Raw genomic sequence first — 25,572 nt, 5'->3', positions numbered from 1 at the left:
TTTTTGCAGATACAGACTAACACGGCTCCCACTCTGAGAATTGATTCAGAATCCAAATGTCCTCCAAATTGAAGGGTGGAAGAAATGGGTCAGTATTCTGGTTGGGCCCAGAGATGGGACCAACCTGTGAAATTTGGGTCGAACGTTCTGTTTTGGGACAATCTCTCGTTAGGACGAAATATACCAGATAGCTGTAGAATGGGTTCACTCAACCATGATAATGGCATCCTTTTAGGCAGCATAATTCTAATCCATCTTAACACACCCAATAATTCCATGCCTGGCTGGGCAGTGTGTTTAGGACTGGCTGCCAGGTAACTAGCACAAGATCTCTAGGCTTTTGAGGCTTGCTTGGCTCTGAAATATCCAGATCCAATCTGTTTTTCTGTCTTTGAGCCCATAAATGTGTAAAATTGTTTAACTTGTTGCTGTACAAATTGCTGATGCCTCATCTGATCACTAGGGGCTAGATTGTAACTTGGGCCATGCTCCTGTAGTTTAGGAATCCCCATTATGCCCCACCAGGGGCTATCTAGGTGTTAGGTCTGAATATGAGTGGGTGCTGTGAGCTTGCTACTCCCCACTACCAACCCAGGAGTAGGTAGGTGGGGAGTGGGTGGAGCCTTGACTCTGCTCTCCCATGCCAGCCAGCCTATATGAGCCAATATAAGGGGCATAATAAATTACTATCAGAACAGGACAATTATCCTCCTGGAATGGAAGGAAGAAAAAGGGGCAGGACCTGTGACCTGGAGGCACAATCTAGCCCTGGCTTACAGCCTTTCTACAATATAAAGATAACACAGGTGTGCATGGATTCCACCTCTTCCCATGTTAAACCACAGTGAAGGTATTTTAAATGCCATTACGTTTGTATCCCAGTGACACTTGCCTATTTGATAAAGCCTCTTAATCAAATGCCATTTGTTGCCATCTTTAGGATTGGTGAGTTCAACCACAGGAGTGAGGGGGAAAAAAACTTAGCTTGGTTACTAATACTGACGTTTGTAACAAAGAACAGTAAGACAAATAACGGATATGTTGCCCTTTTTCTTTAGGACTGTGTTGAAAGGATCCAATTCCTATTAAAATTCAACAGCAAAATACATTCATTAATTAGTATCCCCCAACACACATAAAAAAATAGCCTTAATTATAACACATTGCCTGGAGTAATTAAGGTTGTGCATGCAACTTTGCTTTGAAAGGAATTATTGGTCATATATTAGTCAGATAAATTTAATATATGTAAAGGAACCTCTCTAATCATTTTTATTTCCTAAGGGTTTAAAGTATTTTTGTTGACAAATAATGGGCATCTTGATATATAATCTTAAGTGCAAAATATTAATGCATTTAAAATGCATCAAATCTTTAGTAATCTGATAGATGTTTTGCTATATAAACATTAAAAAAATAAAAATAAATCTATGTATAAAGTTAATTGTGCTTCTTTAGAAACGTTATATGTTTTGTTCACATACAACTTTAAAATACATTTTAGAGTTAAGTAGCAGTTTCAAAATATATTAAATTCTTTTGATGAATCTTCTTTATAACACTACTTCAAACTGTGACATTACACAGTTTTTGTAATGTTACTCATTATTCTGGCCAAGATTCTGTTCTCAGTTATGCCCAGGAAAATTGAGAGTTACTGTATTAATCTAGACTTATACAGGTGCAAAGAAAATCAAACTCTGGTTCTATGGGTTAAAATAATTTGGCTCTAAAGAAAGACATGCTTTAAAACTTCCTACATACAATCTGATCAAGGAAATAGTTCCCATGACAGACTTGTTCTTGTCAGAGTTGTTTATTATATGCACTACTTAATGTTGGGTACCCATTTCTATTAAGTTTGTGAGGTATAAAAACAAAATGGAGAAGATGGAAAAGCTTCTAGATTAATATACTAATAATGAAATAAATCCCCCCACCCCCCAAAAAATCCCTGATGCATCATATTGCAAGAAGGTCTGGAATGTGTTCATGTTCTAGTTTTCAGATAACAATTGCCACTAGAAACCGAGCACCCCGTTGGGTGTTAATCTTTCAGTTTCTTGTAAAATTACAAGTGGGCTTACCAGTGCCAATGCAAAATGTTACTTACAGGCTTTAATATTCCACAAATGTTAGTTTATATTTGTACAGTATTCCTTGCTGATGGTAAAACACATTTTTCAAGTATGAATATTTTGCACGTATATTCTCTTGTGAAGATTTCAGATTCTTTTTCTCTTAGTGTGCATCATCAAAAGTGATACAATATTAACCATTTTCTCTTTTCTCTGTAAAATTGTTCATGTGTTCTTCACATTTTTAAATAAAAAAGAGTGATAAAATATTCAGAAATCACCAACAAAGGCTTATAAATGTCAATGCAGTTCCTCTATAAACAGAGCACTTGAAGGGGAAAAACATATGTCCACAACAGTGCATGCCATGTTATGTGCATCGGACTTTCTGGTCCTGTAGCTCTGATGCTTTTAATGGAGCCAAGAAAAGTTCTGAGCCAGCCTCTTCTTCTTCCATGGACAGTAAATGTCAAAGAAAGAGGGAGAGGAGAGTTTTTTCTAGTCTTGTTCCAGTTGACTTTGGTGCATTATTGTCTGCATAAGGAGAATGAAAACCACAGCAGAACACCACGAAAATCAGACTTTTGAGCACTCTGCATGAGATCCACAAGTTGGATGACTGAGCAGCAATACCCAAAGAGGAAAATGCTTTGGTTGCCTTGAGCTAGCATGTTAAAAGAAAGGTTTATTTTCCTTCCAGATAAGTAAAAGTGCTTCTTGGATGACAAAGCAGGAAAGAAAATCAGATTACTGGTGAGAAGGTAGAAATTTAAAATGTCTATCATTTATAGCACAAGAAATCAAGAGTATGTCAAGCCTCTCTCATGGTTGTGGTTTGTTTTAAAGATCTTCTCGGCACATTGGAAAGTTGACAAAGGTAAAGACATTAAACTCTATCAATACAGAGAAACACAGGAAAATGGCATAAAGAATCAGCACGTAGAAGCCTAGTTTCTTGTCAAGTTTCCATTTATTTACATGGATTCCACCCACCTGCAAGTATACAAAGTGTTAGTTACTGGTATCTCAAAGGACACAAATGCTACAAGCTTCATATGAGGTCTATTTGAATCTGCTGTCCTTAAACATGCTAAAAATGCAGTCTTGGTCATCTTACAGATCAGAAAGGACAGTGTTCATTTTTTCAGATGGCAATAAGGCACATAACTGATCAAGTTAAACATGAGGGCTTAATTCTCAGCTACATTAAGACCTCTTTACACTGCTCTAACATATAAAGCGGCCTTGAAGTGGGTGTAACGTAGGGTGTGTCTACACTGCAGCTGGAGGTGTCCTTGGACAGACATACAAGCACTAGCCTTGATCAAGCTAACTTGCTAAAAACAGCAAGGTTAGCGGTCTGAGATCCTAGGCCATTTGGAGCCCTAAGTAGGAACAGCGCCGTCTCTGCCCTAGGTAACATGCTGCCATCTGCACTGCTGTGGCTACCCTGTTATTTTTAGCATGACAATTGATCACAGCTAGTGTAGGTATGTCTATACATGTGAGAAATTACACCTCCAGCTGCACCATAAATGTACCGCAAGCGAGTGGCATATTTTCAGAACCCTTCACAGGGTCAGAGCTTGGCGAAGAGCTCTTAATGTAACCGAGAATCAAGCCCATAAGCGTATAGTTTCAACACACCCTTTAAGTCATGCAGCTCCCATTAATTGCTTCAGTACAGCCTAAATTATCAGGTAAAAGAACCTTCAGTGCTGCCCCCTAGATCTCCTATGTTCTCTGGAACACTGGCCCTTACAGAACGTTCCTTCCTTCAACAGCTGCAGAGAAGCAGAGAACATAGTATCAAAGGAGGTCAGAAGTAATGAGTTAGATGGCTTGTTCCTTCATACAGACAGTTTGCCAAAATATAGGCCACTCAAATTGTACTGTGCATAGACATTGGCCAAAATTTCCAAATCTGGGTGACTAGCCTAAAGTTAGGCTCCTAAATCCACATTTAGGCTCACGTTTAGCGAGAGAGTAATGGGAGTGTTCAGAAGCTTTTCCATTCAGAGGTCACTGTTTCAGCTGCGTCAGGAGCCTGGTCATTCTGTCCATCAATACCCCATGGACACCTTCGCCGATAAAATTTAGCTAACCCTCCCATACCTTGCCAAACTGCTGGACAGGTGGGTCGGGGAGGGGAAGATTTATGACACAATACAACACAACTGTTGTCTTTTAAGATATTATTTGGATATTTGCTTCACAGTGTGGCAAAGATGAGTACCAGTGATGGCGTCTACTGAGGGCTGGGCTGGCAAAAAGATTATCTCCATACAAGTCACTTGTGAGATGCATTGGCAAGTTAATTGTATAGAGACTAGGATCTGATTTTTGCAATACTGGTCATCCTACCACCAAATTTAGTGTGTCATTGGTACAATGCATTGGTAAGCCACAGACATGATGCAGAAATGTGAGGTGAAGCTGCAGAACTGGAATTAATTTGCAAACTAGATACCATCAGATTAGGCCTGAATAAAGACTGGGAGTGGTTGGCTCATTACAAAACCTACACCTAATTTCCCCAATACTAATTTCTCCCTACTGTTACTCACACCTTCTTGTCAACTGTCTGTAATGGGCCACTCTCTTACCACTTCAAAAGTTATTTCTCCTCCCTTGGTACCCTGCTGTTAATTGATTTATCTCGTTAGACTGACCTAACACTTGGTAAAGCAACCCACATTCTTTCATATATTTATACCTGCGTCTGTACGTTTTACTTCATACATCTGATGAAGTGGGTTCTAGCCCACGAAAGCTTACACCCAAATAAATGTGTTGGTCTCTAAGGTGCCACAAGGACTCCTCAGTTTTTTGCTGATACAGACTAACATGGCTCCACTGAAACCTGTCACATTCTCTATGTAGTCTCCGCTGGAAGTCTACAGTTTGAGAAACACTGCAAAGTGTTAATGAGGATGGATATTTACACTTTCAGAGTCTGGTTCTGCCCACATCTGGCTCAATGGGAGTTTTGCCATTGACTTCAATGCATTCCACTTCAGGCCCTAGATGCGTTAGAACTGACTTCAGACCCAAATTAATGTTTCACTTACCAGGCCCTTTGTTACAAAATAATAGCCCAGTCCTAAGAGTTACTTAGTTAGCTCCTCCTGGGAGCTGAGGTCCTCAGTTCTCACTGAAATAAATGGGAATTGAAGGTCCTCGGTGCCCTACTGAGTGCTGAGAGCCTGATTTAAAGCCCACCGATGTCTTTGGTTGTTAGATCAAGCTCTATATGAACAAATGCTAGTCATAATGGCAAGTACTTCCAGTTTCTCCTACTGCTACATGCAAAGTAAATAGATGTATCAAATTATGACATGAAGTGAATACTTGAAGCGGTCACATTTTAAACCACAGAAATACTTACAGTAAGAGCTACAGACCCCAGCAGAAGAACAACCGAATAGACCAGTCCCTTGCTATTTATCTTAACCTGTGAAAGTTAGACATAAGAGAACTTTAAAATGTTTAGGACATAGTAAGTGCAATAGAAAGTTAACTGCCTCTTGATTTAGAACATTTTCTATTCTATTTTCAAGTACTGTCTAAAATTTGAAACGAAGGGCTTGTCTACATGGCAGCGTCCTGCACTCTACAGGGGTGTGATTTCTAAAGCGTACTAACATGCTGCGCACTAATTGACCCCTGTTGACCCTGCTCAGGTGCACTAAACGTTTCCTAGTGTGCCTGCACCACATCAAAGTGCACTAGGGGTCTACACGGGCCAATTAATGTGTAACATGTTAGTGCACTTTAGAAATCACATCGCTTAGCGCTCACTGCTTCGCTGTGTTGACAAGCCCCAATTTACAATTTTTAAATGACATATATCCTAGATGTTTAATTCATGGTAAAAGTTACAATAATGGGAGAGCAGCATGTTTAAAAGAATCAGAATAAATGTGTAAATAATCAGTCCTGCTTAAATAAATCCCCTCCGCACTTGTATATTGCCTTTGGCCAATAACTCTCAAAGAGAGTAAGCCTTATTATCCTCATTTTACAACCAGGTCAACTGAGACATGGAGAGGCAAAAAGATTTGCTCAAAGCTGCACAGACATACAGTAGCGGAGCCAGGAATAGACCCAATTGCTCCTGCCACCCAATACAATTAAGTCACATTGAAAGCAATGGGAATTCATTGCATCTTGTGACAGGAAAACTGTTCGCATGTATCCCTGTTCTTTGGCCAGGAAATAACCTCATGTCTTATTTAACTACTAATAAAAATGCTCAGCATTTTTTACAAATGTTTTCTTCTGAAAACAACACAAAAAACCGAAAATTAAACAATTATAATTATATATATATATATATATACACACACACACACACACATACCGTTGATCCATAATTAATCAACATAGTTTGCATGCCCCATGGTACTCCAAGGCCTACTAAAATGTCAAACACATTGCTTCCTATTGTATTGGATACGGCCATATCACCAAGACCTGGGAAACAGAAAAACCAAATAATGATTCTCAGGTCAAAACAACACACAGGACAAACATTTTGTAACAAGGCTGAGGAGGAGGAGGAGGGAGGGGGAGAGAGAATGACCATTGAGCAGCTTTGCAATGTAAGAGGACACTTTAAAATTAGCTAACTAAGAACTCCTGCAATCCCCACATGGGCAATTTGCCAAGTACCTAAGATCAGCAGATAATTTGGGCAATATTTACATAACCTTTTAAAATAAAAAAATGCTCACAACCAATATACTTTGTGCATGTATCATCCTTGATGGGTAAGTAGAAATTGTTTGGTGTTTGAGTTTGATGCCAATTAAAAAAACAGGTTGCTAAGATTTGTCCTGTTTTTTCTGTAGTCCCAGGGCAAAGCTGGCCATGGGCTTCATTATAGGAAGCTGTGTGTGGTCTGTCTTCATCTCTTGGGATGTGCTCTGGGGCCGTGGGCTCTAGCTAATCTGAAAGTTGATCGTGAAAGGTGCTGAGCAGTGTGGGAGCTGAGGACATTCAGCACTGAGCAGGATTGGGCCCTTATGTGTTTGAGCATCAAGTACACTTTAGAAATTTCATTTTTTAAAAACAACCCCAAACAATAATGAAATAGGAGAACAAAGTGTGAGTGGGTGGTAAAGTCATGAGAACCTTGTTCTTACAGAATCTCTGTTTCCTGTGCTCAGTATTAGCTAGTGTCTGATTTTGATACCATAATAATGGTGGCCAGAGTGCTCACCGCAATTTGTTTCTCTCTCAAGTACCTGCTTAGTTATCTGTGCTACTGCCAAATCCACAAAACGTGTGTCAGGAAGGAGGAAAAGATCTAATATTGTTGGAAAGTCCCCTGCAAATAAGATCAGCTTTGTGGAGGAACTTTCAAGCTCATGAGACTTCCAGCTGGATCACATGCACAATGTCTGCTCCCAAGGCATGGCCTGACACAGTCAGTACCGCAGACAATCCATCCCTGGGATATCCTCGGGATTTGTGTTTATGGCGACACTTCTTGCAGCTTCCCTTCACTGTCAGGGCACATCTGCATTTGCCCTTTGGGAAATCCTTTACTAAAGTGCCATGCATGGCCCTCACATGTTACATGAGAGATCAGGGATTCTCCATCTACCAGTTCACCAAGCTGTTCCTTACCTGTACTCTCATAGTAAGTAATCTTGACCAGGTTTTTGCCTGATATGTGGCGATATTCTATTGCAAAGATTTGGCCCACAGAAATAAATAGTAAACTACAAATAGAATATTAAGTGGACTGTGAAATAACTAAACTAAGCAGATCTCTCTTTCCCCCATTGATTTCTCATTTAACATTTTGAGTTAAACTTATGGTAGAGACTCTAGAGAACAGAGATAAAGAATGATAGCATTTATTTTCTGGTTTTAGAGTAGCAGCCGTGTTAGTCTGTATTCGCAAAAAGAAAAGGAGTACTTGTGGCACCTTAGAGACTAACCAATTTATTTGAGCATAAGCTTTTGTGAGCTACAGCTCACTTCATCGGATGCCGCTTATGCTCAAATAAATTGGTTAGTCTCTAAGGTGCCATAAGTCCTCCTTTTCTTTTTGCATTTATTTTCTGTACAGATTCAAGCATTATGAAGGCATTACACTGATCATTTTAGCACTTTTCCCCCTGTATTTCCTCTACAGATCTACTGACTCTAATATCATACAAGGAAGAAACCAATTTTAATGGGCAGTGTCCCAGAACAGTTCTTAACACAGCTGATCTATTTTTGTGAGATTTTCCTGCACGTAATTCCTAATATGAAGTGGAGAATGGATTATTTTTAATATACGATTCTTTGTTAGGCATATCCAAAACATATTTAAAAATATGTATAGCTCTTACAGTTATAAATGAAACATTTTAAATATGTTTATGCGGTTCACATCATACAGATGTGGGACTCTACTGGCTCCTGGTGGCTAGTTTAAGACTTCAGAATTCTTGGAGTCTGTATGCAGCCTGGAGAACAAAGAGCCATCCTTTGGCATTAAGGGCTGTAGGAGCTGCAATACTGCAAAATGCTATTATTACTATCTGCTCCTTTCTCAGCGTGATACAAATGGACACACTCATGCTTGTTTTAAGCAACAATGGTAAAGGATGTGTCCATAGATATTTCTCATGTAAAAAAGGAAAGCTTTTAAAAAAAAAATCAAAAGCTCAGCCATGTAAATATGAGCTGGAAAAATCTTTGGCCTTTTAAATAGGAAAGTTAAACTAGACATAGTTAAGGTTAATCTTTCCCTACTCAGTGTTAATATGCATTGAGCCAAAAGGAAGAATCTGGCTGTCTCTAGTTGGATGAGGAATATGTTTGAAGCAAGTTAACTTTTGTTGTGCCTTTCCTCCACAGTATCTTTCCCCATCAACTTAATTTGAAATCAATGCAAGTTTTACATGCAGGACTTAGGGCATGATCCAAAAAGAAAATCCTTTTTCTATGCACTTTTGGTGTATAATCCTATTTTTATGGCTAATCTTTTTTGGTGTAGCACATGTGTACGTTACATCTTTCTAATCTGACTGATCAAAACTGCATATGTGAGTTTTGGTTGCTGAATGAACTACCAGAACATTATGCAATTTCTCCTGATGCTTCAATCCTCTTGGATGTAATAAATGCCCCGTACTCATAACCAGAGATGTAACAGGGTGGAAACCATTTTCTTTTTTTTTGCAGCACCAAGCAGAGTGGGGCCCTGGTCCATGACTGGGGCTCCTAGGTACTACTGTAACTGAAACAGTTTGAAAGAGCTGCATATTACAGAAGCATAGCATGAAATTGTTGGAACACTTGAACAGAAATGATACCTTGTCTTGCTACTATTAAGCTGGCCATGCAGTCTGGTACACTCGTTCCTGCGGCTAGGAAAGTAATGCCCATGATAACATCAGGGATCCCCAGAGTGTATCCAATTATAGTAACCTGCACAGTCAGGGAAAACAGCCATTTAAAATAATTGGGAAGTCTCTCTTATTCTGATACTGTATTTCCAATACAATTGTGATTCACTCGTCACTTTAATTTCTGGATGTGGCCGTTATGACAGTTAGATACACACACACACACTTCTGTAAGGAAACAAAATTTTAGCAACAATCTGACTAAAAACCTCCTACTAGGAAACAATAAGTACTTGTAGGCACATTCTTAAGGGTTTTATGAAAGCCATTTAAAGTGCTCCACTTTATACATTTGTAACAGGATGTACTGGCCCCTTAAGGGCGCTTACAGACCAGTACAGACTGTTCTTATGTTCTGTCTGGAACAGTGGAATGCTGGGTGGCTTCCAGGTCTGAAGGTAGCTCTTCATTTGGCAGCAATGCAAGCTGGGAAGAGGGCGGAGCTCCCTTTGCCATAGTAAGAGAATGGCTTGGGAAGAGGTGAGACCTGTTCTGAGGCTCTTGACAAAGACACTCCTGAAGGGAATAGAACATGAGTCTCTCTAGACAAATGGCCCCGATGCAGCTTTGGAGGAGACAGCAGCTTGTAATGGGGATCCCAGTAAGGGTCTCAAGGGGTGTGTGTGTTAATATACCCTGAAAAAGGGACCAGAAAGAAGGCTTCATAGCCAGCCAGCTAAGCAAGCCTAGGAAGTAGCCTGTGGGAAGAGTAAGAGTGAAGCTGGAATATTTGAGATTGGAGCAGACAGCTACTTCATTGCTCAGGGGATTAGAGCTGGAGCCTGTGGTAGAAAGGGTGGCGTAAACCTCAGTGCTGCCACCTTGAAGTATGGTGCTGGCACTCCTATAAGAAAAGCCTATTTGTAGATCTGTGCAATCAAGGGGCAAGGGGCTCTTTTGGGAACCCCTGCAGCCAAGGGGAAGAGTTTCCACAGACTCTTAAAGCAGGCAGTGGCCCAGAAGCAGAACTGGGCCAAAAGTTTTTGCTTGGACTCTTTTTTTCATTAGAGTTGTGGTTACCCCAGAAGGTAACCTTTTTTCTAACTTAGCCAGAGGATTAAATTAAGTTATCCAATCACTAAGACATTTTCCCACTGAGAGGGCAAGTAACTGTGAGGACACTGAGGCATGGCCCATCTTAAAAGAGATCAGAGACACTGTTACAGCATCTCTGAACACATTCTACCTTTGGTCTTTCCACAAAAACTCCCACTGTTTTCAACAGAAGTTCTGAAAGTGGAACCAGGATAGACAGCATGGTCTTACTGAAGTACAGATGCATTGAAATTGTGGCAATGTGGTACATCAGCAAAAATGAATTGTTGGAATATGAATCTCTCAACCATGTAACTCTCAATGTAGTTTTTGCTACATATTGTAAAATCAGGGAGAAAGGGCTTTACTTTATAATATAATACTTCAAATACTAACTTACGGGAAAATACTGTATCCAAGTGGAAATGGAAAAATAAAATAATCCCCAAATGTATAATATACGGACAGAGCTATCAGTATGTATCCCAGACAAGTAAAGCTGTGTCACACAGCTCACAAGCCTCAAGCAGGTTATGAAGATCAGTTGTTCATAAATGAAGATGCTTCCAAAAGGTCATATGGAACTGTTACATATTTCATTTTCCAGGGTACGTATTACAAGAGAGTTAGATTTTTTCATTTTACTGATCTTTAATTGGAGGAGGCATGTGAACGCTTTATCCACCCTGCCATTGACCTACCAGTCCTTCAGCAATACTAACATAACTTCTCTTTTGCTTCGCCTCTCTTTGAATAGAAAAAAGATGCCTTTTTAAACTTCCAAAAATATTTTTTTAATTACAAAGAGTCAAATTTGAGCTACTTTACTATTCATGTCTCTTCTGAGTGAAAATGTACATTTAAGCTATAAAAACTGAGAGAAAAGAGTGAATCACCTGGACTGGCGTTTCAAGTGAGAGTGTTTCTGAACAGATCATACCAGATATACATCTTCATCAGAGCCTACATTTTTGCACATGTTAAGAGCAACTGAAAAGAGGTAACCTCTATGGCACTCTTACTAAGAAGAATAATACTTGCGACTAATATAGTCCGTTCCACCCAGAGCATTTTACACTATATCTGATCCTCCAACCCTCACTACTCACCTGAGTTACTGTGTATGTTTCAGGATCAGGCCTTAAGGCCGTATTTTTAAAGGTATTAGGTGCCTAAAGATACAGATAGGCACCTAGTGGGATTTTCAAAAGCACCTAAGCCCTAACTCCCATTCAATATTAGGAACTAGGCACTGAGGAACTTTTGAAAAAAAAAATCACACTAGGCCCCATCTGCATCTTTAAGTGCCTACCTTTAAAATTATGGTCCAAAAGTACTGTCCAGAAGAGAGACTAGCACATAGGTCATTTATTAGAACTACTAGACTGCACACATCTCAATGTGGTTATGTTTTTTAGTTCATCTAAAACAAACTGGGATTGGAGTTGAAGACATTTGCCATCTGGCCTGTACATTTCATTTCTTAAAACAAGGTTTTGTTGCATCTACTTACCATCCACACCATAAAATAGGAGAACAAAGCAATCCACAGAGTGGATAAAATGAATGTCAGCATAAAAAAGTTCTCCCAACGCGGTTTGCTGCAGTTTGGAATGGTACAAAAGAGTAGGAATAGCAATGGCCACGTGAAAATCCATTTGACTTTGTTCATTTTTCCATCTGCGGAAAGAACGGAAAACAACCTACTTAACTTTCCTGTTCCTGCTGCACCAGGTCCAGTTACATATGTATGCACACTATGTGGAAGAGGAGAAAATAACAAATAGGCTTGGTTGCAGCTGTGCATTTTGGTTTGAGGGTCATTTGTCTCCCTTGCCCCCGTGTTCCCAGTTTCTGTCTCTCTTTATAATATGGCAAGTTCTGCCCTTGGATGCATGTGTAGGGTTCCCACTGATTCAAACCAGACAATGTACATACATCCGAAGATGAAATTGAGCCACAATGTATTGCTCTTTTGAATTTAAAACAGAAGGCTGGTAGTATTGCCCTTTCAGGGGCATGTTATCTTACCATTAAGCCCCTCACCTGAAATAAAAAGCAAAATACAACTTTTTTTTTAAAAGGAACAGTGTAAAAAATTGCCCACTTCTGTGCAATATCAGTAAACATTTTCAGCTGATATAAAAACAGACGTTGGCCTTCATTCTGAGCTGTGTCTGTGAAGGATCTACTGCTAGAGAATTTGCAAATCACAGTTTATTATCTGCATAACAATACACTCACTCTTGCTTCACAGACAAGACATATGAAATGCCGATGTTTCAAAACATTGCAAATGTGTTGCAAATGTGCATATAAATTCAATTAATAGGATCAGAGGCAAATTACAGGATTTTCACAGACTAGGGATTATATTCATATTCCTTGAGACATTTTTAGAGCATTCTACAAGTTTGCTTTCCAGGCTGACAAATGATGGACACAGTCAAGTGCCCTTTATGTAGCTTTATTTTGGATAATAATTAAGCTAGCAGGGGATTTCTTGATGTTTGAAACAGTATAAATGCCCTGATCATTGTGTGTGAAAGATCTATACAAATGTGCTGTTTTGAAACAGATGGATGGTCACACCAAAGGAAAAGAATAAAAAACAGATACATCTCCACTGTAGTCAGAGTTACACCACTGTAAAACTGGTGTAAGTGAGACCAGAATCTGCATTAATGTCCCTTGATTCTTTCTTTAATGAATCAAAAATTAGTTATAGAGAGCACAAACAAATATTATGCTGCCTTCAGCTTTAAAAGATAGTAGTAATGCTGAAACTACAGCTTTCCAATGCTTATATGAGCCTGCGCTGCAATGAAGACAGCTGGACCAATGCTTTGTAATGGGGATTTCTTTTTTTTGTCACAAAAGAGCTATCCATTTAGGCCTTGATTTAGCAAAATTAGTGGAAAGTCAATGTGAGCAGTCATGGTTTAACATGTCCTTAAGTGCTTTGTTGATTCAGGACCTTAAGTAGGATCCCTGTCAGGGTACATACCCCCAAAAAAGAAAATGAAAGACAGCAACTGCAAACACCATACTTGTTATCTAGCAAAACAGGGATCTCTTCTTACCCATGTGACAGGGAAAACATACCAGCCTGATTCTACTCTAGAGTAAATCAGGTCTAAGACCAATGAAGCGTTACACCAGTGAGAGATGAGAATCAGGTCCTTATTTTTTTTCCAGTAATTTAGTGAGACAGTTGCCCACTCATCCTGCAGTTGGAGGATTTTTGCTTCATTAACAAAAGCGTCCAGAAACATTGGTCTGGATTCTGCTCTAACTTACACAAATTTTATGCTGGTGCAACTGACTAACGTAGAGTTACTTGTGAATTATACTAGTTTAGCTGAGAGCAGAATAATTCCTGTCTTGTTTCAAGTATTTCAATCTTTTTCAAATCCATATGCTCTGCACTGTGTATAAGAGGCTTTGGGAGCCAAACATTCCAAAGAGACAGTGCTACAATGAAAAGTCTTATAGTAATTTTCAATATATTCCTCTAATGCTATATGCCTCTATTTCCTCACTAAGGAGATTTATACTTGCAGGAATCACTTTCCCATTAAAATGCAGCCATCTCTAGGTGAAAGATAACAGGTAAACAACACACAGAACAATAGTGATGAGAAGGGAATATTGGTCAAAGCCCTACTTTTAAAAAAAAGTGTCAATGGTTTGCAATATCCACATTCAGCAGACAGGAACTCCGTTTTAAAGTCTCACCCAAAAATCCCACACTTGGTAAACCACACAGTGTGATACTGGCAGATCAGCTGTCAGCTCATGCCAAAGTCCCCACATCTCAACTGAACACTGACAAATACATAGCTGGAATCAGTCTGGCTCACCTGTGTGTTAGTATTGTTAAGCCAGGTGTTAAAATGATAAGAATGTGTTTAGATTTTATTGAATGCGTCTGAGTTGTTGCATGCATTAATCTCACTTGTAACATCTGAATTTCATATTGTAAGCCAATATCTGAGCGGTTGTATTGTGCACCTCTGTGACTATGTAAAACACCGACAGGAAAGAGACATTAAATTAGTGTGAAGGGCTGCTCATCAACAGAAGGTCTTACATCCTTCCCTACAGGAAAGGTCCATCAACACCAGATGTTAAGAGGATAAAATACTTTGTTGTTCTGCTCTCCCCCCCATGAAAATGAGTCATGCAAGTGGATTTCCCCCTGTCCCTGCCCCCAGATCAGCTGAGTTTGCAGCTCAGAGGACATGTCAGAAGGGGGATAAAAACCCCAGACAAAAGGAACTAGGTATCTTTATGCTGTTTGGTCTCGGGGGAAGGGGGCAGGGGAAAGGATCCCCAGCTGTGTAGCCTGAGGTAGCCCTAAAGAATATAGAGACTTTGCTGAACATAGAGGCTTTTGAAATTTAAGATTATAACTCATTTGTGTGTATATGTTTACCTGCTTTCACCTTGTAAATAACTGTTTCCTTTTCCTGTTTCACAAATCTGTATATAGTTTATTAATGAATTGGCTACAATAGTCTTTGGTGTGAGATTTAAAGTGCCATTGACCTGGGGTAAGTGACTGGTCCTTTGGGACTGTGAGTAACCTGAATATTGCTGTGATTCTTGATGTAAGAGACAATTTATCACAAAGGTATGCTCACCTGGGTGGCGAGACAGATTGGAGTACTAAGGGGACTGTCTACAGCTCCATGTTTAGGATCTTATAGTACCTGAAGAGTTTACACTTGACAATTGGCTGGCAAACTCTAAGTATAGAATTCACAGCCAATCTGGGGTTTGTGCCCTGGCTCCTAACAATCTGCCCTGAGGCTGGTCCTCACACTCTTGAGTTGCTGCAGGCAGCGTTACACATGGAACTCAGTTTTATCTAGCTGAGATGGGCCAAAGGCTGTGGTAACACTGCCAGGAGTCAAACGCACTGCTGCAGTTCAGGTATTTCAAACTTGATATCTAGGCCATTGAATCATTTCTTCTGGGAATGAAGGAGGAACAAGTAAGTAGGAAGAGTGCATTATTCAGTGTATTATTGTGTAACTTCAATTAGGGCCTGCGAGACAGAGTCAAACCAATGGTCCATCTACTCTGGTATGCTCTCTGACAGTGACTTGTACCAAATGCTTTAGAGAAAGTGTCAAAACCCTCAAAAACGGACAGTTATGGAGGGAGCTTCTTTCTAACCCCAGGCAGTTAGTGGTTGAAGCTGGAGTCTCGAAGCATGAGTGTTGACACATCTAGGAGATGTTTATTCCAATTGGTGATAAACTGGTTGAGAAACAGGAAAGATTTTGTAGACCTTTCTGTAGACGTTCCTCTGTTTTTGTTTGAAATTTTGAAACTTGACAAAAAAAAATGCTGACCATGCCTATTCTAGTCCTTTTTTTAATTCTACCAAGCATTTCGCTTCAGTGTAACTGGTGGCAATGAATTCCACTCATTAATTATAAATTGATCCAGATCCTCAGCTGGTGTAAATCAGAGTAGAATTAATCGAGTTGTGCCATTTACACCAATTGAGGAGCTGGCACTGTCGGTGTCTTTGTTTTTTAAAAAGTGTTTCATTTTATCAGTTTCAAAATTTGTTACTTTAACTTTTTAAACAAAACAGTCTTTTTCCACTAATGAAAATGGATTTTAAGTTCCCTATCTCCTGAGTCCTAATTATGCTTTATAATTTACAGCTGAGATTTAGGACTAATCATCATCAGCAATATTTAATTCAAATTTTGATCTTAAGTCATGTAGTAATGAGGAGTGTACAGCTCCACATAGGAGCTCTTGTACTAACCCAAGCAAGAAGTATAATTCCTGCAACAAAATGATGTTATTCTCAAGGGCTAAGGATTGATTGGACTAGTGTATGAAATTTAGTGTATGTAAATTAGCCAATCAGCCTAATTTGTTTTTAAGAGTCTTCTGCGTGCTAGGCACTTAACAAATGAATATGTTACAAATGTTACATCCCTACTGTGGTACTGATCATGGAAGCCAGAGACAAAACCCAAAAGGTTCAGACTACAGCAGGTCAGGAATTTTATGTTTGAATAGTTTTTGGTTTTTTTTTAAATGGAAAATGCCCTTTCAGAATTTCAGTTTTTCAGAGTTTGATCTGCAAAAATGTCAAGTTTTTATTTTTCACCCTAAATTGGAAAATTGTATCCAAAACCTCAAAAGTTTCTGTGGGATGGAAGTTCTGTTTTCCCTGCCAGTTCTACTTCCAACAAACAGATCTTTATTACAGCCTCTCAGAGATCACTCTGCCTGCACCATGACTGGATCCAGCATGTTACACTTCTCAGTGTATGCCATGACTGGGTATCTTACAAGCAGTGTCCACTACAATGAAAACAGGTCCCTGATGTGAAGAATTTATCTGAGTCTACAACGACAAATTCTGCTGTCCATTACACTGGAGTTACTCCAGATCTACAAAGGAGGGAATGCAACAAAAAGAAAGAAGTTATTGAGTGGAGATGCTCAGTATATCTGTTAGTTCCACTGTTTGTTTGGTTTTCCTTATTACTGTCTATTTTGTTACCACATCTTTGAGCAGAGAACAGGCTTCCTATAGCTTTGTCTTTTAAAGAGATGGATACAACATAAGTGCTACTTAAAAGAAAGTCATAACCTGTTACTTCTCCATTGTAAATCCAATCACAACAGGGACCACCATCTTTCTTACCAAGAAGGAGGACAATTGGCAAATGCACACATTTTCTTGTCTAATTTATGAAAAAATCAATCTATATTTTGTGTCATGTGAATCGGCACAGACATCTGTGCTGTGATAGAGAACAGCAATCCAACTCTGATTGCAAATAGAGGCACATATGCAGCCCAAGAGGGAAACAGAATTTTCGTCACAACATATTACTTTTAGGTACCTTTGTCTTGTGGTTATAGCTCTGTTCAGTTGGTGGATTACCAATGGAATGACCTAGAGCAACATCAAATCTGCAAGTTTTTGTTCCAAACTGTCTGTTTTTAATGTCCTTTCAAGATGCCAGGGCCATAGGATAATGGGTAGGATTTGCTAACCTCCTTGGCCAGTAGCTCTATCTTTTTAGTTCTGGAAAAAAATTCTTATCTTCACAAACATAATATTTCATTACAGTGAATTTAGGACCCACCCTGTGCAACAAGGAGTTCTCAATTTCCATTAAGTCAATGGGAGTTCAAAACAATCCACACTTTTACAAGAGGCTTGAAGATGTAGCAATAAATGGGATTTAATTATGTGCTTACAAAAAGAAAAGGAGTACTTGTGGCACCTTAGAGACTAACCAATTTATTTGAGCATAAGCTTTCGTGAGCTACAGCTCACTGCATCAGATGCATAAAGTGGAAAATGCAGTGAGGATGTTTTATACACACAGACCATGAAAAAGCGGGTGTTTATCACTTCAAAAGGTTTTCTCTCCCCCCACCCCACTCTCCTGCTGGCAATAGCTTCTCTAAAGTGATCACTCTCCTTACAATGTGTATGATAATCAAGGTGGGCCATTTCCAGCACAAATCCAGGGTTCAACAAGAACTCTGAGGAACAGGGGGGGGGGAGGGGTAGGAAAAAACAAGGGGAAATAGGTTACCTTGCATAATGACTTAACCACTCCCAGTCTCTATTCAAGCCTAAGTTAATTGTATCCAATTTGCAAATGAATTCCAATTCAGCAGTCTCTTGCTGGAGTCTGGTTTTGAAGTTCTTCTGTTGTAATATCGCAACTTTCATGTCTGCAATCGCGTGACCAGAGAGATTGAAGAGTTCTCTGACTGGATTATGAATGTTATAATTCTTGACATCTGATTTGTGTCCATTTATTCTTTTACGTAGAGACTGTCCAGTTTGACCAATGTACATGGCAGAGGGGCATTGCTGGCACATGATGGCATATATCACATTGGTAGATGTGCAGGTGAACAAGCCTCTGATGGTGTGGCTGATGTTATTAGGCCCTGTGATGGTGTCCCCTGAATAGATATGTGGGCACAGTTGGCAACGGGCTTTGTTGCAAGGATAGGTTCCTGGGATAGTGGTTCTGTTGTGTGGTATGTAGTTGCTGGTGAGTATTCGCTTCAGGTTGGGGGGCTGTCTGTAGGCAAGGACTGGCCTGTCTCCCAAGATTTGTGAGAGTGATGGGTCGTCCTTCAGGATACATTGTAGATCCTTGATAATGCGTTGGAGAGGTTTTAGTTGGGGGCTGAAGGTGACGGCTAGTGGCGTTCTGTTATTTTCTTTGTTAGGCCTGTCCTGTAGTAGGTGACTTATGGGTACTCTTCTGGCTCTGTCAATCTGTTTCTTCACTATGGATGTAGATGCCCTCTACACCAACATTCCACCCAAAGATGGACTACAAGCCATCAGGAACACTGTCCCCGATAATGTCACGGCAAACCTGGTGGCTGAACTTTGTGACTTTGTCCTCACCCATAACTATTTCATATTTGGGGACAATGTATACCTTCAAATCAGCGGCACTGCTATGGGTATCAGAGGCTCGTTCGCCTGCACATCTACCAATGTGATATATGCCATCATATGCCAGCAATGCCCCTCTGCCATGTAAATTGGCCAAACTGGACAGTCTCTATGTAAAAGAATAAATGGACACAAATCAGACACCAAGAACTATAACATTCAAAAACCAGTCGGAGAACACTTCAATCTCTTTGGTCACTTGATTACAGACATGAAAGTTGCGATATTACAACAGAAAAACTTCAAAACCAGACTCCAGCGAGAGACTGCTGAATTGGAATTCATTTGCAAACTGGATACAATTAACTTAGGCTTGAATAGAGACTGGGAGTGGTTAAGTCATTATGCAAGGTAACCTATTTCCCCTTGTTTTTTCCTACCCCTCCCCCCCACACTGTTCCTCAGACGTTCTTGTTAAACCCTGGACTTGTGCTGGAAATGGCCCACCTAGATTATCGTACACATTGTAAGGAGAGTGATCACTTTAGAGAAGCTATTAGCAGCAGGAGAGTGGAGTGGGGGGAGAGAAAACCTTTTGAAGTGATAAACACCCATTTTTTTATGGTCTGTGTGTATAAAACATCCTCACTGCATTTTCCACTTTATGCATCCGATGCAGTGAGCTGTAGCTCAAGAAAGCTTATGCTCAAATAAATTGGTTAGTCTCTAAGGTGCCACAAGTACTCCTTTTCTTTTTGCGAATACAGACTAACACAGCTGCTACTCTGAAATATGTGCTTACAGTTAAGCATGTGTTTAAGTGCTTTTTCTGAATCGGGGCTCTAACAGGCAACTAAGCTGTGCAAGGGCTCATACACATCAGCTCATTCTCAAGATATGCCAATTCAATCTCATTCTGATGTACTCCAGCATTTCTTAACAATGCTGCTCCAAAGGATTCACAAGGACACCTTCCCTACAAGGTCAAGTGAGCCATCTCCATAACTGTATACCTGGCCTCCACCTGCCCAGGAAATGAAATAATCCTATTGTCATTCCTCAGCTCAGTCTCTCCACACTTAATACTGAGCACTGCCTCGAAAGCTTATGCTCAAATAAATTTTTTAGTCTCTAAGGTGCCACAAGTACTCCTTTTCTTTTTGCGGATACAGACTAACACGGCTGATACTCTGAAACCTGTCATTCCCCTTCTAGATCATTCTATCTTAAATGGGCACTGACAGACCAGAGGGGATTCTTTCTTTAAAACTATCCTGAGGAACAATAATTTATTAGTTTGTGCACAATCTACAGGGCTGAGCTGACTTTAAATTCTACTTTTAAAATTGTGTTATTTAACCACCCAGTTTGAATAAAAGGGATTTAAGTAGCTGTGATCTCGGGGGCAGGGGGGGGAAGATTCCTTTTTTCCTTTTTAAACTTTTATAAACTGAATTTTTTTAAAAAAATGTTTAATGGTAACAGGGCTTTAACTGGGTAAGGAATGGTGTCCCTAGCCTCTGTTTGTCAGAGGGTGGAGATGGATGTCAGGAGAGAGATCACTTGATCATTACCTGTTAGGTTCACTCCCTCTGGGGCACCTGGTATTGGCCACTGTTGGCAGAGAGAAAAGGAGGACTTGTGGCACCTTAGAGACTAACCAATTTATTAGAGCATAAGCTTTCGTGAGCTACAGCTCAGGCTTAAATAGAGACTTGGAGTGGCTAAGTCATTATGCAAGGTAGCCTGTTTCCTCTTGTTTTTTCCTACCCCCCCCCCCCCGAGATGTTCTGGTTTAACTTGGATTTTAACTTGAAGAGTGGTCAGTTTGGATGAGCTATTACCAGCAGGAGAGTGAGTTTGTGTGTGTATGGGGGTGGGGGGGATGTGAGAACCTGGATTTGTGCAGGAAATAGCCCAGCTTGATTGTCATGCACATTGTGTAAAGAGTTGTCACTTTGGATGGGCTATCACCAGCAGGAGAGTGAATTTGTGTGGGGGGGTGGAGGGTGAGAAAACCTGGATTTGTGCTGGAAATCACTTTAGATAAGCTATTACCAGCAGGACAGTGGGGTGGGAATAGGTATTGTTTCATATTCTCTGTGTATATATAAAGCCTGCTGCAGTTTCCACGATATGCATCTGAGGAAGTGAGCTGTAGCTCACGAAAGCTTATGCTCTAATAAACTGGTTAGTCTCTAAGGTGCCACAAGTCCTCCTTTTCTTTTTGCGAATACAGACTAACACGGCTGTTACTCTGAAACCTGTTGGCAGAGAGGATACTGGGCTGGATGGACCTTTGGTCTGACCCAGTATGGCTATTCTTATTATTCTTATATTCACATTTTTTAGCCCATGCGCTGTTTACTGTCTACTTTGTATTAACCAAACAGCAGAGTGTCAGATGAGCCTCAGCTCTTAAATGCTAATTGTCCAAATGTTAACCTGCAGATCAGGAGAGATCAAGGTACTCTTTTTAGGGAGAATTGTTACTTTTCCATACAAGCCAAAGTCAAGATCTGGTAGTATAATAATCCCTTCCACAGCAGCTGCTGCTGTCTTGCGTCTCGAGATGGGCCCGAAACAAATCTGGAACCCCTCTGAAATTTGGGGTGTTTGAAATTCAGTCTAGGATCCTGCCTGGATTTTGTAGCTTGAGACTATCTTTACTTCCTTCACATAACTCTCCTTTTACTTCCAATTCCAGTGCCCGAAAGCCTTAGTTCTATGACTGAACCCTACCACTGAGGGGGCACCACACATAACAGGGAGTAGATCTTTAAGACAATACATTCAAATGCAGCATTATCTGAGGTAGGTTAAACTGCACTAACATCTATTTCAGAAGAAAGATGTTCTGACAAAAGTAACCATGGTGCGTAACTTGAAGAAGCAAATCAAAACCAAAAAGAGACATGACTCTAGAGCAGCAGAAAAAAATGTTTGGACTAATCCTTGGCCATCTTAACTGAGACTCTAAAAAAACAAAAACAAAAAACAAAAAAAAACTTTAATTAAAGTGAATTCCCTACTTTGCAAACTGGAAGCACCTAGCCTGGAAAATCCTTCCGGTGTCTATTCTTCCTAGAGTTCTTTATAGTACAGAAAGAATACATGAACTTCTGATCTTTAGAAAATGTATGTTCCTTATTCCTGGCCTGAAAATGCATCAAAAGATAGACAGAGGGGATGCGGGGAAACTGTCTGAAAATTACCTTTCTCCCTAAAGCCAATTTCAAATGTCAGATTTTTTTAGGCTGCTGATTGTACCCTGGCTCTTAAACAACAAAGCATGTTGTTTCTTTACATTTTCCCAATGTTATTGAAGTGGGCGCTTTTGAGAGCAAAAAATAGCAGAATTCTCCCTCAGAGTATGTGAGCTGAGCAATGAGCATCCAAGCAATAGATAATCTTCCCAGACAACAGGGGAGTAAGAAAAGCTGAAAATAATAAAGATTTTAAATATCTAGTCCCTCGGCTCTTATGTAAACTCTTCCAGTTCTAGCTGAACTTTTCCTCTATTGTAGTCTGAAGTGTCTCATCACCTATTCCACTCCGGCCTGTTGGGCCTTAATTATCTGAAAAACATTCTTAATAAAATCAGAAATACTGCCTTAAAACAATGCCAATTCAAAATAATGCCTCAGATCAAACCCTTATGCTACCATGAATACTGTAAGACATAGGAAGCCTTACTAGGATCTCCCCCCTCCCTCCCCCTCCATTTACAATCAAGTCTCCTGGGTACTGAACAAACCCAGAAATGATAAAAACTTCCAGCCACCAGAGGAGTGATTTATGTAGTAGTAGTAAAACTTTAGGCTCTGGGTAACAACTGCCCTGTGCTCAGGTTCTGCTCTGTTTAGAAATATGAAATGCAATATGGGACTGTGGTGCTCCAAACAGAACTGGTAGCAAAGAATGTACTGAAAATATCTAGATTAAAAATTATCTTTATAAACCTGACCATTCACCCTTGTGTTTACAATTATCTGTGTAAATTTACATTGATTTCAAATTGTCACATTAGCATGGTCATGTGCGTCCATATGTGTAAATAAGCTCAATTTATTCTGCTGTACAAACAGTAAAAAACCTCTGCACAAATGCACTCGTTTGTTGCCAGCAATCCATCTAACAGGTCTGTTTCTTTAACAGATCAATTGTCTACCATGTTTTATCATCACAGGAGACCAGGTATTTATTACATAATGGGTTCCAATAATAGTGCACACTGCAATAAATGTGAAAATATATAGTTTCAACCAATCTTTCTTCACACATCATCTCTTTCAGTGGGCTCCAGTATTTCCTAAGATCAACGGCATTTCTGCTTTGATAATTAACCTTTTAGAAATGGAGCCTCACAGAAATCAAACAGCATTCTCTTCTCTTTAATGCTCAACATCTATAATTCGCCCTTCAGTTTCAACAGGAGTTAGCATTATTCTTCATTGTATAGATATGTTGTTTTCTGCTGTTAAACAGCTGTTGTGCACCACCCCAGATATGGCTACATTTCAGTGGCAGGTGAATTAATTCCTGCTATATGATCTGTAGAGCATTTTGAAATGAATCAACAGAATCAACATATAAAGTGCTATGTAAATCACCACAATAACACTTTCCCTGTATATAGCCCCTTTCATCAGAGGATTTCAAAGTGCTTTCAAAAAGTGGGTAGTATTAGTCACTTTTTATATATGAGAAACATATATAACATACAAACATGTATATGACCATGAGGGCCTGTGTTTCCACTTGTTATTCTGAACCTCCTTTTTAATTCCTTTTCCTTCAAGAAGTCTTTCTGCCCTGTCATTAACATACATGTGTGCACCAGCTTACTGTTCATCAGGAGGCCAGTGTAAATAGTTCATTCCAAAGCTATTATTGGGGGTGTGCTGATTAGATTGATGTAGGTTATGTATTTAGTCCCCTCTTCCAGCTACCACCATTATACATCCAGCCCAACCGTGGAAAACTCCAGATCAGTCTTGAGGGCTTACCCTAGATCTCCACTCAAGCAGCACATCACAGTTGGAAATCAATGTCCTGAACCTAACAATGGCCCATTCACATTTCATGTGACCTCCAGCTGAGTTTTATTGTCATTTAACCCTAGCAAAACAACTTCAGATCAATTGCATAGTTCCATCTGACTGGCTCTTGACTGTCTCTACAACCCATTTTTTGGCATTTTAATTCTGTTCTGTTGTTCATTGTTTAGCACCCTCATTCTCTTGAAGATCAAACCTACCTGGTGGTGAAAAGGGAGATGCATTGTCATGCTCATTCTCCTCCTCTTGATTTTCCACAATGATGTTCCCATTTTCAATATTTTCACGTTTCCCATTTTGAATCGTTTTGCTCATGCCATTGGCAGAGTGGATTAGTCGCTGACGCTGCACAGGAACACAGACCAAAGAAACCAATGTAATCTTTGAAAAACTCTTAACTTTGCTAATCTTGTTCACCTGGTCAGCTCTGTTCTTTCAAACCCTACCACCTTGGAAGCCCTGATCAAATTCTCAAATGAATCCTATTTTAGCACCGAGTAATGAACATGGCTCACTTGGAAGCATTTCTCACCTATGGCTTCAGGCCTCAAGCCAGGAGTTGGGCTCATACCCAGCGGTGATGCTGCAGTGCTGTACTGTCAGAGGTGCTGCACTATCAGAGGTGCTGTCCTTCAGATGAGACATTAACTTAGGTCACTTCTGCCCTGCTCCAATTCCTTCCCTACCCCATCCCCCCCAGGTAGAGTATAAAGATCCTGGGACACTTTTCAAAAGGGTGTGGATTAGCCCTGCAGCATCCCTGGTCTGATTAAACATAAGGGTTTGCCCATTGCTTTTTTGGAGCACATGTTGCTATGCTCACTGGACTACAGTAGCTACAGTGGTTGCTATTCAAAATAAATATTCACCACATGATGAGAGCTGAGACACTGCACTAATTCCATACAGTTTGGAAAGGCGTGAGCTGTGCTATCGTAGGTGGAATGATGCAATAACTATCGGCAAGTGCTGTCTTTTTAATGGCAGCTGCGCCAACTCACTTGAAAGTGCTTTACCCTACCTTGAACATCAAAGGTGCTGCCAGCACGTGAAACAATTCTAAACCTAATGTAACTGAAAAGGGAACTGAAAGTAGAGAGAACTCAAATCCACAATACATTGCCAAAACTTTGGTGGTTTGCATACAGTGGGACCCACATCCAAACCACCTCTGGTTTGGGGTTTAGTTTTGCAAACTAAAAATACCAGCTTTCTGGCCATTTCACGATTCAAAAATACTTTCTTATGGATCAGCTAATTGGCTGGAAAGCAACCCAGTTGCTACTAAGTGGTTTAGCTGAACTTCTCCCACTCCTTGTATTGCACCAGAGAGCTGACTTTCTAAAAACATATTTGTGTATGGTTGTTAGTTGGATTTTCCCCCTCCCTCACCCAAACATGCCAAATTTCTGCTAAACTGCCATGGGCTGTTCAGTGTTCTATAGTCCTGGGAGCTGTGTTATCTCCCCTAAGTTACTGAAACTTGCAAGAATCTATTTTTCCTATACTCGTAAATCCCAAAATAAAAAAGGCCTTCACTTGGACTTCAAGTTACTCAGAAACAAAGG

General features: G+C 40.0%; 1 protein-coding gene across 1 annotated transcript in view; it reads right to left on the bottom strand.

The window, feature by feature from the left end:
* Positions 1-2,801: 2,801 nt before the first annotated feature.
* The window catches only part of SLC24A4 (solute carrier family 24 member 4), a gene marked incomplete at its 5' end in the record, with an annotated part of 126,673 nt that continues 103,902 nt past the window's right edge, over positions 2,802-25,572 (bottom strand). Inside the window, 6 exons of the mRNA XM_084630712.1 lie at positions 2,802-3,071; positions 5,467-5,532; positions 6,442-6,554; positions 9,398-9,512; positions 12,039-12,205; positions 24,205-24,349. Of these exons, the coding sequence (XP_084486838.1) occupies positions 2,919-3,071; positions 5,467-5,532; positions 6,442-6,554; positions 9,398-9,512; positions 12,039-12,205; positions 24,205-24,349 (759 nt within the window). The 3' untranslated portion in view covers positions 2,802-2,918. The remainder of the gene's footprint in view (positions 3,072-5,466; positions 5,533-6,441; positions 6,555-9,397; positions 9,513-12,038; positions 12,206-24,204; positions 24,350-25,572) is intronic.

This window comes from Lepidochelys olivacea, assembly GCF_965140295.1.
Source record: "Lepidochelys olivacea isolate rLepOli2 genome assembly, chromosome: 6".
NCBI classification, from domain to species: Eukaryota; Metazoa; Chordata; order Testudines; family Cheloniidae; genus Lepidochelys; species Lepidochelys olivacea.
The sequence above is the reverse complement of the archived record's forward strand: the minus strand, read 5'-3'. Positions and strand labels throughout refer to the sequence as shown.